This window comes from Xenopus laevis, chromosome 9_10L (assembly GCF_017654675.1).
Source record: "Xenopus laevis strain J_2021 chromosome 9_10L, Xenopus_laevis_v10.1, whole genome shotgun sequence".
In the NCBI taxonomy this organism is placed as follows: domain Eukaryota; kingdom Metazoa; phylum Chordata; class Amphibia; order Anura; family Pipidae; genus Xenopus; species Xenopus laevis.
In genome coordinates, this window is record NC_054387.1 from 134,736,586 (window position 1) to 134,754,701 (window position 18,116).

At 41.1% G+C, this 18,116-nt stretch overlaps 1 protein-coding gene across 1 annotated transcript in view; it reads left to right on the plus strand.

Annotated features, from left to right (window-relative positions):
* Nucleotides 1–17,764, plus strand: part of LOC108703837 (zinc finger protein 850) — a 28,443-nt gene extending 10,679 nt beyond the window's left edge. The window contains exons 2-8 of the mRNA XM_041576350.1: nucleotides 1,188–1,361; nucleotides 1,465–1,602; nucleotides 1,740–1,815; nucleotides 3,948–5,644; nucleotides 11,728–11,784; nucleotides 11,874–11,997; nucleotides 13,811–17,764. Of these exons, the coding sequence (XP_041432284.1) occupies nucleotides 1,224–1,361; nucleotides 1,465–1,602; nucleotides 1,740–1,815; nucleotides 3,948–5,644; nucleotides 11,728–11,784; nucleotides 11,874–11,997; nucleotides 13,811–16,812 (5,232 nt within the window). The 5' untranslated portion in view covers nucleotides 1,188–1,223 and the 3' untranslated portion in view covers nucleotides 16,813–17,764. The remainder of the gene's footprint in view (nucleotides 1–1,187; nucleotides 1,362–1,464; nucleotides 1,603–1,739; nucleotides 1,816–3,947; nucleotides 5,645–11,727; nucleotides 11,785–11,873; nucleotides 11,998–13,810) is intronic.
* The last annotated feature ends 352 nt before the right edge of the window (nucleotides 17,765–18,116 follow it).

Genomic DNA, 18,116 nt, shown 5'->3' on the forward strand with positions numbered 1-18,116 from the left:
AAGCATTCGATCGAATGAAAAGCATTCGATCGAATGCTTCGATCGTTCGATTCGAATGAAAATCGTTCGATCGAACGATTAAAATCCTTCGATCGTTCGAATCGAACGATGTTAGCGGGTGTTCGAAGTTCGCGAACTGTTCGCGAACGTTCGCATTTTTTGCCGGTGTTCGCGAACGGCGTTTGCGAACACCAAATCGGCAGTTCGCTACATCCCTAGTTGTGGGTCCCTGGTTCTGATGTTCAAGCTGATCGTTTATAACGACAATTTTAATCTAGGTTTCCTGATAAGCCTCGGGGTCCGGTGGCTCCTCTAGAGGGCAGTAATGTGACAACTTACCCTGTTGGTCTGGTTGCACCCTCGGCAGGGATGCCTGCCACATCGTTATCCTCCTGCATCGTGGCGGTAATGCGTTGTTCTTCCGGGTTGCACGCTCAGCTATTTCCGGATTTTGTGCCGAACGTGAAGTCATCACTGGCACAATTCAAATATTTAAAGGGCTCTTTGTGTAGTTTTCATTGCCCAACATAAAAGGTCTATTCGTAGGTCCTGGGTGTGATTTCAATGTGTTTACTGTTGTTTTTGACCCTGCCTGTTCCTGACCAAGTCCTGTCTTGCTGCCTGTCCTGACCTCTGCTAGTATTTGATGCTGCATTGATATTGACCCAGCCTGTGACCCGACCAGGCTCTTGTTTCCTGAATCTGTACCGCTCTGCCTGTTGGTATTGACCCGGCCTGTGACCCCACTACGCTCCTTGTTCTCCATTTCTGTATAATGTGGTGTTCCCTTGCCTGGCCAGAACTCTCCCCCTGGTCCTCTTATATTAAGACCTGGCGTCACCCGAGTAGTGGAGGACTCCTCCCGAAAAAGGTGGTTGTTAAAGTCAGAAGGTTTAGTTGTGACCAAGACCTTGGGGTTTGTTCTGGGTTTGGGATACCAATCATAACACTAATGGTGAGAGAGAGGATCAAGCCCATGATTAAGACCAATGCTGTGGGCTTGGGAGACTTCCCAAGATTTTCAACCATGCAGGGAGGTATCAGCCTATGATAAATATGACTGGAGCCTAAAGTTAGGACCAGTATATGAGGTTTGCCTTGATGTGGTATAGGTTTAGGCCCCTGTAAATCTTTTGGGGGATATTGCTGGGAATAATCCACTTTTATAAGTAAGTGATTAATTCCAGGGTCACTTCCAGTTCAGTCCCTCCCACAAGGAGCCAATGGGAATGTGGGAGGAAGCGAGTGACACAGGGATGAAGGGGAAGAAGAAGGATAAAAATGAGGAGGAGGAGGAGCGGGGGAAGAAGGAGAGAATGGTGAATCTGACACTGGAGATGATCTATCTGCTGACTGGAGAGGTGAGGGGCACTGTGACTGGCACACTGACAAGAGACTGTCTGTCTGTACAAAGGGGGTCTCTCTGCAGCTCAAACACCATTCTCTCTTCCTTTCAATATTTAGCACTACATCCCTAGGAAGAAGTCAGATGATGGGGGGGCCCTGCATGCCCCTGGCTCCGTCATACAGAAGGAAAATAACAAGAATGACAAGAAGATCCTGGAACTCATGTCCAACATCATCCAGCTGCTGACTGGAGAGGTGGGTACAGCGGCCCCTTATTGTTTAGTAACAGTGGATGATAATCCCTTTCTCTGGCTGGGGGATGACTGGAACATTGTGTGTGACAGGTTGCCATAAGGACTCATCATGTTTCCATCTATTTTTCCTTGGACGAGTGGGACTATATAAAAGGAAACAAGGACCTGTATGAGGAAGGGATGAAGGAGGAGCCCCAGCAGCTCCACCCACTGGGTGAGTAATGAGTGCTTTCTATCTTATACAAAGCATACAATTTATTCAGGATGTTTGACATTTCAAGGAGACCCGGAAGAATGTTAGGACATCTCTTTATATGTAGTGAATAACCAGTGGCGCAGGCATATAATTACCATATTAATTTTTTAAAATAATAATTATTAAAGGAGATGGAAAGTCATTTACCACTTGGGGGTGCTAAATGTTAGGCACCCCCAAGTGATTGTATTCATTTACCTGAAACCTTGAGGGATGTCCTTTTTACAAGTGATTGTTCCACTTACCTCACACCCTGGGCCTGTGCTCCTATCACCCGGGGTTTTTCGGCCCGGGGTTTTTCCAGCAAGCACCACGGAGCAATCAGCTTCCTGTATTCATGTGGGTAGAGTGAAGAGCTAAACTTTAATGAAGAAGTTGCTATTTCGTTCTTCTGCGCATGCGTCTACCCTGGCAAATTTAAAGAAAGAAGAAGAAGGAAGCAGATTGATCCGTGGTGCTCACTGGAAGAACTGCTGGACCATTGCAGTTTTCTGCTGATAAGAGCACCGGCCCAGGGTAACTAAATACAATCACTTGTAAAAAGGACATCCCTTTAATTAGTTGAGAGAAGATGATAATGATACGACAGCTTGAGAGAGAGGTGATGTGGCTTTTGTTGTCTATTAGGATCTTTAGAACATTCTACATTCTGTCATTTATTTCACATTTCCTGGTTTTGCTTGGTTCATTCATAGGAATCATTAGATGTACAGCCATGAGTTCATATTTGAGTCAATTTCTCCCATAATATGTTGGATATTTGGAATATCTGTATTTTCCAGGATCTAACAATGATGACTCAGATTGCAAATGTGATGAATGGGGGATGATACTTATTTAGCTTAATTTCTGAGTAGAAGGTAGGTTATAATTAAGTTGGTTACTTCAGATATGAGAGATAGTTTGCCATAAGGCTGAGACACACAGAGTGTTGGCTCTGCTGCTCTCATTAGTTTTTATTTTTTTTATGCTGAGAGAAGCGGCGGATTCCCTCCCTTCCCCAATTCCATTGATCTGCACTGACAAGTACAGCTTCTGGTTTAGTGCAGGCAGGTACATGGAGCCAAGCGGAGACTGGCCCAAAAACCATGAAAGCAGGCATTTTTTTTACAATTTTTTGGACAATCTCTGCTTTGTATACCTGCACTCAAGCAGAACCTGTAATTTTCAAATCCGCTTCTCTCAACATGCAAAAAAAAAAAACCCAAAAAAACTACAGACTGAGAGAGCAGCAAAGCTAAAGGTTTCATTGTGGTGAACTAAAACCAGCCTTTGCTTGTAAGAAATTGGGTCTGTAATTGGCTGTCCCTGTTCTACTGTGCTTTTGGCAGGGACACGCCCACTCTTCATTTGATACACAGACAGAGACAATAGCAGATCTAGAGGGAGCTCCAACAAAGGGGCATTTTGAAGATAATATTAATTTAAACCAAGACTTGAACCAGCACCATATATTATTCATTATTGTCTACAATAATAGTTTTTCTTTTTTTACTTCAACTTTGTCTCCTTTAAAGAATTGACTGAGTTAGATGTCACTGTTCCTAAATCAAGCCTGGATACAGATCCTGTGACCCTCCTGTATGTCCTGTGACATTCTACAGGATCTGTATCAAAGCTTAAAGTAGAATGTCACAGGACATACAGGAGGGTCACAGGATCTGTATTCAGGCTTGATTGTACAGAAAATGTTTCATTTCAGCAAACAGTGGTCCAAGAAGGGTAAACTGGAGCAGACACATTATTTCTACAAGTCTGCCTCTGTCCTCTGTACCTTGGTTTAATTTCACCCTTGGGGCCACTTCTTGTCCTACTCTTCTCATTACTTAGGGGTGGGAAGAGAAAACAGGGAAGTGAGCCTATATATTGTGTTTATCTATAGGATTACTTACCTGCATGCTTCAGTCCATGCCCCCAGTGCTAAATTGTACCCTTGGACACATTCTGTCAAATCAAAGTTGTTTGTCAGATGATATTAATTACTGTGTTTCTCTGTGGGCTGAGATCAATGTCATGTGGTCCTTAGAAAAAGTTTGTATTTTTTATTGATGTGTATCTGTTCAGCCATAAATAATTGTCTTTTTTTTTAGCAACCTGTGAATATAAAGATGAGAGCAATGTTACAGCACATATGGAAGCAACTTCATGCTGTAATAATAACGGAAATCATATGAACCCAGAAATATCTCCAATAGAACCGTCCCCACCAGCCAATGGTATTAAAGAGGAAGCAACTTCATGTGTAGAGGGAAACCAATCAGATTGCAGAATTAATCCATTTACAGAACAGATACAGGGAACAGATACACCTACTCCTATCATGGGATACAGCCTGAATAACAGATTGGCAACTAATTATATATCAGATGGGATTAAAGAGGAAGTTGTTTCATGTAAAGAGGAAACCCAATCAGATTGCAGCATTAATCCATTTACAGAACAGATACAGGGAACAGATACACCTACTCCTATCATGGGATGCAGCCTGAATAACAGCTTGGCAGAAACTTATATATCTGTTGTTATTAAAGAGGAAGCAGCTTCATGGGAAGAGGGAAACCAATCAGATTGCAGCATTAATCCACTTACAGAACAGATACAGGGAACAGATACATCTTCTCCTATAATGGAATGCAGCCTCTTAAAAATGAAGGCTAATAAATATGATGGAAATTCATATTGGTCACCAAAAAATATATTACGTAGAAAATACAGTTGCAATGAGGGCCATAAATATCTGATTCACAAGAGAGACTTTGATAAACATCAAATGACCCACAAAAGACAGAAATCTTTTTCTTGTTCTGAATGTGGGAAATGTTTTGCCTCTTCATCAGAACTTACTGTCCATCTAAGTCAAATGCACACAGGGGAGAAACCTTTTTCCTCTTCATCAGGACTTACTGCCCATCAACAAGGAGCCCACATGAAGGGAAAACCTTTTTTCTGTTCTGAATGTGGGAAATGTTTTTCAAAACGATGTCACTTTGTTCGTCATCAAATGATTCACACAGGAGAGAAACCTTTTTCTTGTTCTACATGTGGGAAATGTTTTTCAGATCGATCTCACCTTACTCGTCATCAAAGGATTCATACAGGAGAGAAACCTTTTTCTTGTTCTGTATGTAAGAAATGTTTTTTAGATCAATCTAGCCTTAGTCGTCATCAATTGATTCACACAGCAGAAAAAACATTTTCCTGTTCAGAATGTGAGAAATGTTTTTCAAAGCAATCTAGCCTTGTTAGTCATCAAAGGACTCACACAGGAGAGAAACCATTTTCTTGTTCTGAGTGTGACAAATGTTTTGCCACTTCATCAGAACTTATTATCCATCAGAGAACCCACACAGGAGAGAAACCGTTTTCCTGTTCAGAATGTGAGAAATGTTTTTCAAAGCAATCTAGCCTTGTTAGTCATCAAATGATTCACACAGGAGAGAAGCCAGGAGAGTGTGGGAAATGTTTTTCCTCTTCATCAGGACTTACTGCCCATCAACAAGGAGCCCACATGAAGGTAAAACCTTTGTCCTGTTCTGAATGTGGGAAATGTTTTTCAGATCGATCTCACCTTATTCGTCATCAAATGATTCACACAGGAGAGAAACCTTTTTCGTGTTCTGAATGTGGGAAATGTTTTTCAGATCGATCTCACCTTATTCGTCATCAAATGATTCACACAGGAGAGAAACCTTTTTCGTGTTCTGAATGTGGGAAATGTTTTGTCTCTTCGTCACAACTTGCAACCCATCGTCAACGAGCCCACATGGGGAAGAAACCTTTTTCTTGTTCATAATGTGGGAATGTTTTTGTTTAAAACTTATCATTATAGAACCCACACTGGAGAGAAACCATTTTCTTATTCTCAATGTGGGAAATGTTTTACAAATCAGCCAAACTTTTCTTTTACATTGATTATATTTTAATATGCCCTTCAGTATTTACAGAGATGATGAACAACTGTGTGCAATATGCAGTTCATCATAGGATAATTCTTAGACCAATACTGTCCAAACTGTTGGCTGATGGGACACTGACCATTGGTAAGACTTGTGTATGATAAATACTCTTCTCTCACCCTTGGAAATGGAGGAAACCTAACTTAATGAGAGACTATATCTCAGCCCCCCAACAACAGACAATATTCAGTGTTTTATTGAACAAGAAGGGTCATATACCAATAGATATGAGACTCCATGGATATCACTTTGGCAGGTGTGTTTTCCTTTCACATTGGATAACATAATGGAGATATACCCAGCTGGGAATGACTTGTCAATTATATATGTGTGTTTACTATAAATTAGAAGGGGGAAATACACTTGAAATCATTTTTTCATTGATAGGATGACACTAGTGGCAAGGGGACATCTATTGAGACAAAAGGAAAGGAGATTACACCATAATCATAGGAAGAGTCACTTTAAATAAAATCATCGAAAATTATCATAGAAAATTGGATCCCCCACCGGAGGTATAGCTAATTAAATCAACACAATGGTTGAGGACAACAATACTATTTATAAAAACAAGTGATAGTATATACATATGTGTGTGACGTAGGATGTGGAATTTGTATGGAGCACAATGCAATAAATAAGCGAGCTGTGCACTTCCCCCACTGTAGGCAGCTTAGTGCTCACAAGGGGCAATTCTTTTCAATAATACTATTGTTTCCCAAAACCTGAGTGCAAGCTCAATATTTTTCTATGATAAGTGACTCTTAAAACTATTTTGTGAAATTCATTTTCCACAAGATTTGTTGGGTTGATTTATTGGTGCAGTTTAAAATCAGTTTACATTTAGGTAATGTGATGTTTGTTGCTGAGCTATAATGCTATTTCATTAAGACTGGGTGCCAACTTGTAGATGAGCCTGCAGTGGGATAGATCTTGTTTGGAGGCCATACAGTATCTAAACATTTAACTTGTTTCCCCAATATACGTCTAAACACCCCCTCCCATGCACACACTTGCTTATGAATTCCCCAGTGCACACCCTTCCTATAGTTCTATTCATTCTGATGGGAGTTGAGAGACTTATTTACATATTCCTATTTACATCACAACCAGTAGTGTCTGGCTTGTGTTCCCTGATTTGATCAGGGTTCCAGTTGGTGACTGAGCTGCGCTTGCTGGTTTGCGCATAGGAGGCAAACTCCTGTACAGGAACTGATCTACAACCTTCTGATGCTGATGGACTGCTCTTATAAACATTATCCAGATACTTCCACCCAGGAAGAATATTGTTTTTTCTTTTCAGAGGACTATTTAAAGTGGACCTGTCACCCAGACACAAAAATCTTTATAATAAAAGCCCTTTTCAAATTAAACATGAAATATTTCTATTTTTGATTTAAAGCATTCATAACTGTTGTAAGTTCATTTAAAAATCTCAGCTGTCAATCAAATATTGTCTGCCCCTCCTCTATGCATAATTCAATTACTTTCACTTTCCATTCAGCACTTCCTACATGTCACTGCTCTCCCCACATTCCCCTGTTCTCTTCACCGTTTAATTGTGTAACCAGGACATGGGGATGGACATCAGGTCCCCCATTCTGGTGCAAAAACAAGATTCTGAGATGATACAAGACTTGTCTTAATAACAGAGTCCACAATATGGCTCCTGCCTGCTTGTTATAATTATGAATTCCCAGACTGAAGGAAACGAAATTCAAATAATTTATATAGTGTTATTAAAGTTCATTTTGCTTGACTAATACACACAAAATGGATGGCTGGCTCCAATCTCTATATGGACTAACTAATTAACGACCTCCATTATAAACTTGCTTAAGTGCTGTTAAATACCTAAACACATCATTTTGCTTGGGTGATGGGTCCCCTTTAAATTAGTGTGGGAAACTATGCGCACTGCCATGATCTAGTCCAGGAAAAGTATGGTATGAATTTTCCATTTTGTGGTTCTTTTCCGTAAGTCACAGGACCTACAAAAGTAGTACTATTTTATAAAACACAAGGTCATTGAAAGTCTGCTGCAATATTGACATGCCCTGGAAGATGAAAAGCAGAAATTCTCTAAAAGCAGATCCTGTACTCACTAACCTTTACATAATTGTCTCAAGAGATCTGCTGCTTGTGCCCTCTTGTTTTACACCAAATGTATCAGATTGTACGGCACTAATTGAACAGGTTCCACAAGCTGGGAATGGAAATGCAGAAAGGTCAACTGCATTACATTTTCTGAGGCATGACGATGCTGTCCTGAGTGGGTTTTGATATTTCCCTTGGACTGAAAGATGACCTAGATCTCCACCCCAGCCAACTTGACTGGCACCTTTAGTCACTTGCAACAATGCTATGGACTTTTGTAAGCTCATTAAAAGCTCATTAAAAAATCTCAGCTGTCAATCAAATATTGTCTGCGCATGCCTTAGGCACAGAGGCGGGGCAGACAAATACTTTCACTTTCCATTCAGCACTTCATAGATGTCACTGCTCTCCGCATATTCCCCCATTCTCTTAATCATTTAATTGTGTAGCCAGGACATGGGGATGGACATCAGGTCCCCCATTCTGGTGCACAAACAAGATTCTGAGATGACAGCTGGGAAACAGACAATATGTCTAGCCCCATGTCAGATTTCAAAACTAAATATAACAAAATCTGTTTGCTCTTTTGAGAAATGGATTTCAGTGCAGAATTCTGCTGGAGCAACACTATTAACTGATGCGTTTTGAAAAAAACATGTTTTCCCATGACCGTATCCCTTTAATGTGTTTTTCTATTATTAAGCAGTGACACACTCATTTTCACTACAGTATATAATGTATTTAGTGCTAATGTTTCCACTGCCTCTCACGGTATTTAATGTATTTGTAGTAGAATTATCCTCTGCCTCTAACTGTATACTTTAGGTTCCGAAGTCACTCTTGGAAATCACGGTGACACTATTCATAAGTGCAAACTGTACGTGTGTGTTTTTATATATATATATACAGACCCATGGTTTATTTACACCTGGATGCCCAGCTTGTTTGGAACAATGGGTCTGAGGAAAAACAGAGACAAAGTTCAGGAGAAACAAAAACCATGTCAATGGGAGTATCTGAAGGTGCAAAAGACTGAGTGGACTGAATCTGAGAAGCAAATTGTGGAAGCAGAGAAACAATGGAACTTCCTGATTGTCTCCCTGATTTGGTCTGCAGCCTGTGAGTTTCTTTTCTCTACCTCTCTCCCCTCTAGTGTGTTGCCTGCCTGCTGCAAAGGGCTCTCTCTCCCTCACAAGAGGGCAGGCAGGATTCTCTGTACGTAAGGAGAAAGGTGGGAGGGCCAGTACTTTGGAGCAGGCAGCAACGGACAGTCTGTCCCACACATTACATCATTTTACACATTACATTTGTCACATTACATAATCTTTTTATGACAACTTAAATACCCAAGACATTTAAACACTATTTGCTAGTCCCCAATCTCCCTGTGCGCAGAGTTGCCTTGTTCCGCATGGTTCATTCTATACACTGGCCCCTTGGTAACAGCAGAAAGGACACAGTGGCTGCTGTACCTTGAAATAAAGCCATTGTGGCGCCTAAATGGGCTGTTTTTCTTTTTATCTGTCCCTGTGAATTATTGTGCTTGGTAAGGACTATTAAAAGAGGTCAGAGGGGGCAAAGTCCTCTCTTTTTGGCTTGCAAGGTGATGTTGCTGTATGACTAGAAGGCAGGGGTTAACGGCAAAATCATATTTACTTTGCACTGGGCAATTATTTCCCTCCCCCACAGCTATGGTGCCAGTGGGATTAGAGGGGGTTAAAGGAACAATTCAGTGTAAAAATAAAAACTGTGTAAATAAATAGTCTGTGCAAAATAAAAAAATATTTCTAATATAGTTAGTCAGGCAAAAATGTAATGTATAAAGGCTGGAGTGAGTGGATGTGTAACATAATAGCCAGAACACTACTTCCTGCTTTTCAGCTCTCTTGCTTTCCACTGATTGGTTACCAGGCAGTAACCAATCAGTGACTTGAGGGGGGGCACATGGGACATAACTGTCGCTTTTGAATCTGAGCTGAATGCTGGGGATCAATTACAAACTCACTGAAAAGTTATGTCCCATGTGGCCCCCCTTATAGTCAATGACTAACTAGAGAGCTGAAAAGCAGGAAGTAGTGTTCTGGCTATTATGTTACACATCCACTCACTCCAGCCTTTATACATTACATTTTTGCCTGACTAACTATATTAGATACATTTTTTTATTTTGCACAGTCTATCTATTATAAAAGTCCAAACCCACTGGAACATCCAAAACTAGCCCAAATCCAAACATTGGTGGATTTGGACTTTCAAACCTGCCACTAAGTTTTAAAAATAGCCCAATTTGGCTATAAAACTGCCAATCTGGCAACCCTGAAGGATCCTAAAAATTTCAGTTATTATTTTACATTTACAAAGCAATCTGTGAGTTTTCCCTCTGTCCCTATCTTTTTGTCCCTCCCTTGTGCTCACTAATCCAATCATTGTTCTCTGTTGCTCTCTGTACCGCCCACATTCCACTCACAGCCAATGAGCTCCTCTCTTCCTGCTGCACAGCCACAGTGTGAGAAAGAGTTAAGTAAGGGAGCGGGACGGCACTAATGGTGGCACTAAAGGAGCACATGAGCTGATTATTCCCAGGGACACTTTGCTACTGATTGTGTGAGTGCTGGGCAGCTATACATACTGGGGAGCAGGTAGGGAGAGTGGGGGAATAGTAGGGATAAGAATAGGCTGTCGGCTCACTCTGTGGTGACATAAGGGGGAGGCTTGGGGGGAGGGGGGATTGGGGCACATTGAGGCCAATAGAAATGGAAGGACATTAGTGATATATTAGGAATACTGCTCCTGTAAAGGAGACATATTATGCAAATAACAAGAATGTACCAGAGCTTAATGCTCCTCTAGCTATAGAAACAAAGCTTCTTTCCCAGGCTGTGCAGGGGAGCCAATGGCAGTCACCAAATTGCACTGCAAGACAGGAACCAATCAGCCGCTAGCAGGACCTGAGAGGGAAATATCTCTGACAGGGCAAATCAGCTACAAGCTTAGGGGCAGATTTATCAAAATGTGAGTTTAGCGCTTAAATAAAAACTCATTCTATTCTATTCATTTCTGAGGGATGTTCAGAACTGTTTTTATAAGTGAGTGAAAGTTAGAACTCACCATTTGATAAATACAGTTCTAAAAATTCCATAGGAATGAAAAGAATGTGGATGAGTTTTCTTTTTGTTTATTAAGCTCTAAACTCACATTTTGATAAATCTGACTCTCAGTCTAAGCAATCTTTCTCCTATAAAAGCTAATGGTGAGAGAGAGGATCAAGCCCATGATCTTTAGACAATTTTCCAAAGAAATGCAACTATACAGGTAGGTACCAGCCTAGTCAAAAATATAACTGGAGCTTAAAGTTACTGCCAGTATATGTGGTTTGCTTTGATATAGGTTTAGGCCCCTGTAATTCTATTGGGGGATATTGCTGGGAATAATCCTGTATAGAAATGTGTAAGTGCTTAATTCCAGGGTCACTTCCAGGTCAGTCCCTCCCACAAGGAGCCAATGGGAATGTGGGAGGAAGCGAGTGACACAGGGATGAAGGGGAAGAAGAAGGATAAAAATGAGGAGGAGCGGGGGAAGAAGGAGAGAATGGTGAATCTGACACTGGAGATGATCTATCTGCTGACTGGAGAGGTGAGGGGCACTGTGACTGGCACACTGACAAGAGACTGTCTGTCTGTACAAAGGGGGTCTCTCTGCAGCTCAAACACCATTCTCTCTTCCTTTCAATATTTAGCACTACATCCCTAGGAAGAAGTCAGATGATGGGGGGGCCCTGCATGCCCCTGGCTCCGTCATACAGAAGGAAAATAACAAGAATGACAAGAAGATCCTGGAACTCATGTCCAACATCATCCAGCTGCTGACTGGAGAGGTGGGTACAGCGGCCCCTTATTGTTTAGTAACAGTGGATGATAATCCCTTTCTCTGGCTGGGGGATGACTGGAACATTGTGTGTGACAGGTTGCCATAAGGACTGGTCATGTTTCCATCTATTTTTCCTTGGACGAGTGGGACTATATAAAAGGAAACCAGGACCTTTACAGGGAAGGGATAAAGGAGGAGCCACAGCAGCTCCACCCACTGGGTGAGTAACGGGTGCTTTTTATTATATGCAGAGCATAAAATCTATGCAGGATATTTTCAGAGAGACCTGGAATAATGTCAGTATGGTATCTATACCCAGTTACAAGCACCCAGCTATCAAACAGACTTAGTTTCCAGCATGTTGTGTTGGAAAATGCACATTGCAGAGCTGAATTGAAATCTGTTCTGTATCCAAATTAAGTGCATCTACACCCCAACTTACTAACCCAAAAATACTACACATTATGTAAACCCTTAAATTATGGAGGCATGGCCTAATAGCTGGATACACCTCTCTCAACAATTCTCTGGTTCATTGATGGTGAAGGGAAATTGTCTAAGGCCCTGGACGCACATTCATTTTTCTGACACCACGATTTTTAAAGAAGCTGACCGTCGCGTATATACGCTAGAGTAGGTGCCATTGGCCAGGATTGAAACTGCTTAGCCAAAACCAACCGCGCTGCGTGTCTGAGATGGTAAGACCGTGTTTACGTGCAGGGAGGCCGCACGTGGGTGTCCTAAAAGTAATCTCAAGACACAGCTTGATGAAGCCTGAAATGGCTGCTGTAACGAACACATACTGCCCACTCAACAGAACTTTTGTTCAACGCAGGAGATGGCTATACTTGAGCTAAATATGATATGGGAGTTATATACATTGAGGAGTCAGATAACCTATGTACCAACTCCACAGCCCTGATTGTTACTCTCTTCTCCAGGGAGAAATCTACATCCCTGAGATAGGCATCCCTCCAGATCTCTGGACATTGACTTGGATCAGTTTAAACCGTAAACCAAATTCCCTATTCAGTTTAGTGATCCCTACACTACAGGCCATTTGCTATCCCTCCTAGTTGAAGCACAAGCTACACACAATATAATTACCCAGTCCTGGTTACACCTCATTCATGTGGTTCCTGCCTCCTGACTTCACCAACCCAGGCTCCTAGCAGCATCCACCATGTTCGTCAGGTGGAAAGCCAAAGAGGAAGATCCACCCCCTGCCAAACACTATATTAAAGTGCGACAGGAAGTGGTCATCAGCCTATAGGCCAATGATACACTTTATGTGAATAACTCAAACTAGATACATGAAAGTGTAGGGATTTAAAACAATAGGGGAGCATTAACTGTACATATAAATCAGCAATAGCCTCCCTTCCTATCCATCTGTAAACTATTTAGACAACCTGGCACCTAAGCACATTAAATTATATGATACAGAAAAGTCTTGGAGATCTCTGCCACCCTTTATAAATGAGGCCTTAAAGGACATGTAAACCCTACATCTCCCCACCACATCATTTGTACTACATATATCCCCCTCTGTTTGCAAGTGCTATCATGTTTTCCTAAAACAAATAGCAGCTTTCACCTGGTGGACATTTTCCCTCTGACACATCATCAGTGACATTTACATATAGAAACAGCACATGTGCCCTGTGAAGTTCATGCAATCATGAATGCAGGCTTACACATTCACAATAGACCATGATTAAAAAAAGCCCTGCTTGGATTCAAAGCTGCAGTGATTACACTGAGCTCAGGAGAGGAGTTAAGATAAAAGGTAGGAGTAAACAGATCAGAGTTTTTAGAGAAACCAGCCATCTTTTCATTGGCTGCCAGACTGGAGAGCATGTTTAGTAATTTGAGAAGAACTATCCAAAGAAAATTCCTGGCTCTGTGGGTTAGAGGAAGAGAAGGAAACTGCAGTAGCAGGTATTTAAAGAGACTGTTTTGTTTGTGGGGAGTTTACATTATTACTATTATTTTGATACCCAAACCCTGTGGTGTCTTCTTCTCATTGCCAGACTGTGAATATGAAGATAAGAGAGATATTACAGCTGATCTGGAAGAAACATTATGTTATAATAATGAGACAAGCAAGATTGGGGCTGAAGGAGCAGATTTTTGTGTCAATGACAATCACACAAACCCTCAAATTTACAAAGAGGAGCAGCCCCCAACAGCCAATGGGATTAAAGAGGAAGTGGCTTTATGTGAAGAGGGGAACCAATCAGATTGCAGCATTAATGCACTTACAGAACTGGCACAGGGAACATATACTCCTATCATGGGATACAACCCCTTAATAATGCAGGATAATAAATATAATGAAAATGCCTATAAGTCCCCACATGAATCACTCGAAACAAAACCGATTCTTCAGAAAAGAGACATTGATAGACACCAAAGAACCCATACAACAGAGAAACACTTTTCTCATCACTTAAATCTTCACAATCATCTTAGCATTCATGCAGGTAAGAAACCATTATCATCATTAGAACTTACTGTGCATCGACAAACCTACACAGATGAAAAACCTTTTTCTTGCTCTGAATGTGGAAAATGTTTCTCAACTCATAAGATCCGTGCTCGTCATCAAAAGATTCACACAGGGGAGAAACCATTTCCTTGTTCTGAATGTGGGAAATGTTTTGCCAGATCATCAGAGCTTACTGTCCATCAACGGAACCACACTGGAGAGAAACCTTATTCTTGTTCTGAATGTGGTAAATGTTTCCCAACTCATTACCTCCTTGCTCGTCATCAAAAGACTCACACAGGGGAGAAACCATTTCCTTGTTCTGAATGTGGGAAATGTTTTCGCAGATCATCAGACCTTACTGTCCATCAACGAACCCACACAGGAGAGAAACCTTATTCTTGTTCTCAATGTGGGAAATGTTTTACTACTTCATCAGAACTTAATGTCCATCGACGCACACACACGGGAGAGAAACCCTATTCTTGTTTCCAATGTGGGAAATGTTTTACCACTTCATCAGACCTTAATGTCCATCAACGAACCCACACTGGAGAGAAACCTTATTCATGTTCAGAATGTGGGAAATGTTTTTCGAAAAACAGTCACCTCAAACATCATCACAGAACTCACACAGGGGAGAAACCTTTCTCTTGTTCTGAATGTGGGAAATGTTTTACACATAACGGTAGTCTTAAAGTACATTTAAAAATGCACAAAGGAGGAGCAGATTTTTGTGCCAATGGAAATCACACAAGCCTGGAAATTTCTCCAGAGGAACAGGCCCCACCAGCCATTGGGATTAAAGAGGAAGGCCCTTCATGTGAAGGGGGAAACCAATCAGATTGCAGTATTAATCCTCTTACAGATACACCTATTCCAGTCATAGGATACAAACCCTTAATAATGAAGGATAATAAATATAATGAAAATGCCTTTACGTCCCTGCATGTATCACACGTAACAAAACAGATTCTTCAGAAAAGAGACATTGATAGACACCACAACACTCAAACTCAACTTAAATATCATCACAGAACCCAAACAGGGGAAAAAACATTTTCTTGCTCTGAATGTGGAAAATGTTTCTCAACTCATCAGATCCTTGCTCGTCATCAAAAGATTCACACAGGGGAGAAACCATTTCCTTGTTCTGAATGTGGGAAAAGTTTTGCCAGATCATCAGACCTTACTGTCCATCGACGAATCCACACGGGAGAGAAACCTTATTCTTGTTCTCAATGCGGGAAATGTTTTACCACTTCTTCAGACCTTAATGTCCATCGACGAATCCACACGGGAGAGAAACCCTATTCTTGTTCTGAATGTGGGAAATGTTTTTCGAAACATACTCACCTCAAACATCATTACAGAACTCACACAGGGGAGAAATCTTTCTCTTGTTCTGTATGTGGGAAATGTTTTACAAATAACGGTAGTCTTAAAGTACATTTAAAAATGCACAACGGAGGAGCAGATTTTTGTGCCAATGGAAATCTCACAAACCATGAAATTTCTCCAGTGGAACAGCCCCCACCAGCCAATGGGATTAAAGACGAAGGCCCTTCATATGAAGGGGGAAACCAATCAGATTGCAGAATTAATCCACTTACAGATACACCTACTCCAGTCATGGCATACAACCCCTTAATAATGCAAGATAATAAATATAATGAAAATGCCTATATATCCCCACATGAATCCCACGTAACAAATCATATTCTTCAGAAAAGAGACATTGATAGAAACCACAAAACTCAAGCTCAACTTAAATATCATCACAGAACCCACACAGGGGAGAAACCTTTTTCTTGCTCTGAATGTGGGAAATGTTTCCCAACTCATTATCTCCTTGCTCGCCATCAAAAATCTCACACAGGGGAGAAACCATTTCCTTGTTCTGAATGTGGGAAATGTTTTGGCAGATCATCAGATCTTATTGTCCATCAACGAATCCACACAGGGGTAAAACCTTATTTTTGTTCTCAATGTGGGAAGTGTTTTACTACTTCATCAGAACTTAATGTCCATCGACGAACCCACACGGGAGAGAAACCTTATTCATGTTCTCAATGTGGGAAATGTTTTACCACTTCTTCAGACCTTAATGTCCATCGACGAACTCACACAGGAGAGAAACCTTATTCTTGTTCTGAATGTGGGAAATGTTTTTCGAAACATAGTCACCTCAAACATCATCACAGAACTCACACAGGGGAGAAACCTTTCTCTTGTTCTGAATGTGGGAAATGTTTTACACATAACGGTAGTTTAAAAGTACATTTAAAAATGCACAAAGTAGGAGCAGATTTTTGTGTCAATGGAAATCTCACAAACCATGAAATTTCTCAGGCGGAACAGCCCCCACCAGCCAATGGGATTAAAGAGGAAGGCCCTTCAGGTGAAGGGGAAAACCAATCAGATTGCAGCATTAATCCACTTGTAGATACACCTATTCCGGCCATGGGACACAACCCCTTATTAATGCAGGATAATAAATATAACGAAAATGCCTATATAAATACCTTTAAATGGGTTGTTTAACCAGGTGTGCAGTTTTGTCTATTATATGTCACAATAGCAGGAGACTTTTTTTCATGTGGTCATTTCTTTTATTTGGTTGTTGGGACAGTTATAAGCAGGATGTAGTATATTATCACATCCGTATGACACTCATTGTATTTTGTGTAAATACTGTCCCCCATCTGTAATAAAAGGCACAATGTTTGCTCAGGAGCAGTAACCCATAACAACCAATAAGATGTTTGCTTTTAAACAGGTGACCAATAAATTCTACCTGCTGATTGGTCACTATGGGTTACTGCTCCTCTGCAAATATGTGCCTTTCATTAAATAACCCCCTAAGTTTTGTACTCAAATACATGTAGGGGTCCATAGGGTTAATATCCCTTATGGATTTAAATCCCTACAGGTTCAGTTCCCTTAGTTGCTGGGCAGATGTATCTAAGTAATAGCATCTGGATACTATTGGCTAGCAGGTAGGGTGACCACTTCCTGCCTCACTTTGGTATAGTGCTGGGAAAGGAGTGGAACTTTGCCTTTCACCTTAGGAACAAGGTGGATGTGTGCTTTGGGCTTGAGCCCAGTTAAAGTCAGGGTACAGGGCCCCGTGAATGAGGCAGGTGTAGCTCCTGTAACAGTAAACTATAAGAATGTAAGTCAGTTATGGTTGAGCTAAAAAGAGCAATTCTGAGCCCCAATATAGGAGTGGCAGTTTGGAGGTATCTCTCCCAGACCATATTGCCTGTAGTGTAGGGATCCCAGTGGAGAGGGAATCAGGATAAAAGATTTCGCTACGGTGATCCAGGCCACTATGGGAGTGTCGCAGAGGAGAGATTTCTTCCAAGTCTGTCCACAGAGTAGTGTCAGCCTGTGTTACGCTCTGTATGTGATGTTGCCCATATCACTGAGAAACTGCTGTGAGTAAACCCTGTGGATGTTCAATAAAAACTTTTTGTTTTGTTGTTTGCTAGAATTTCTGGTGCCCTATGTCTTTATTTTCCTGTATAGCAGCAAGAGAGGTGTAGTTACATAACACCTTCCTCTTCCACTTTGCGAAGGCCCCTCCGGGTGAGAGAGTCCAGTATAACCCGTGTTCTACTGGTACTAGTCTGGGAAGGCCAAAATAGAGGTTACATACACAAATAACATATGTGAACCATAAACTTTTTACACTTTGCAGCTAAATACTCTGGGGCCTTCTCTGGAGTGAAACTACATAACTTACCTTACAAAATGTTCATTTGTTATCTGTATGCCTTTAAAAGAGCATATAATGTGAAAAACAAGAATGTGCCTGTGCATTATACTCGTATACAGAAGAAATG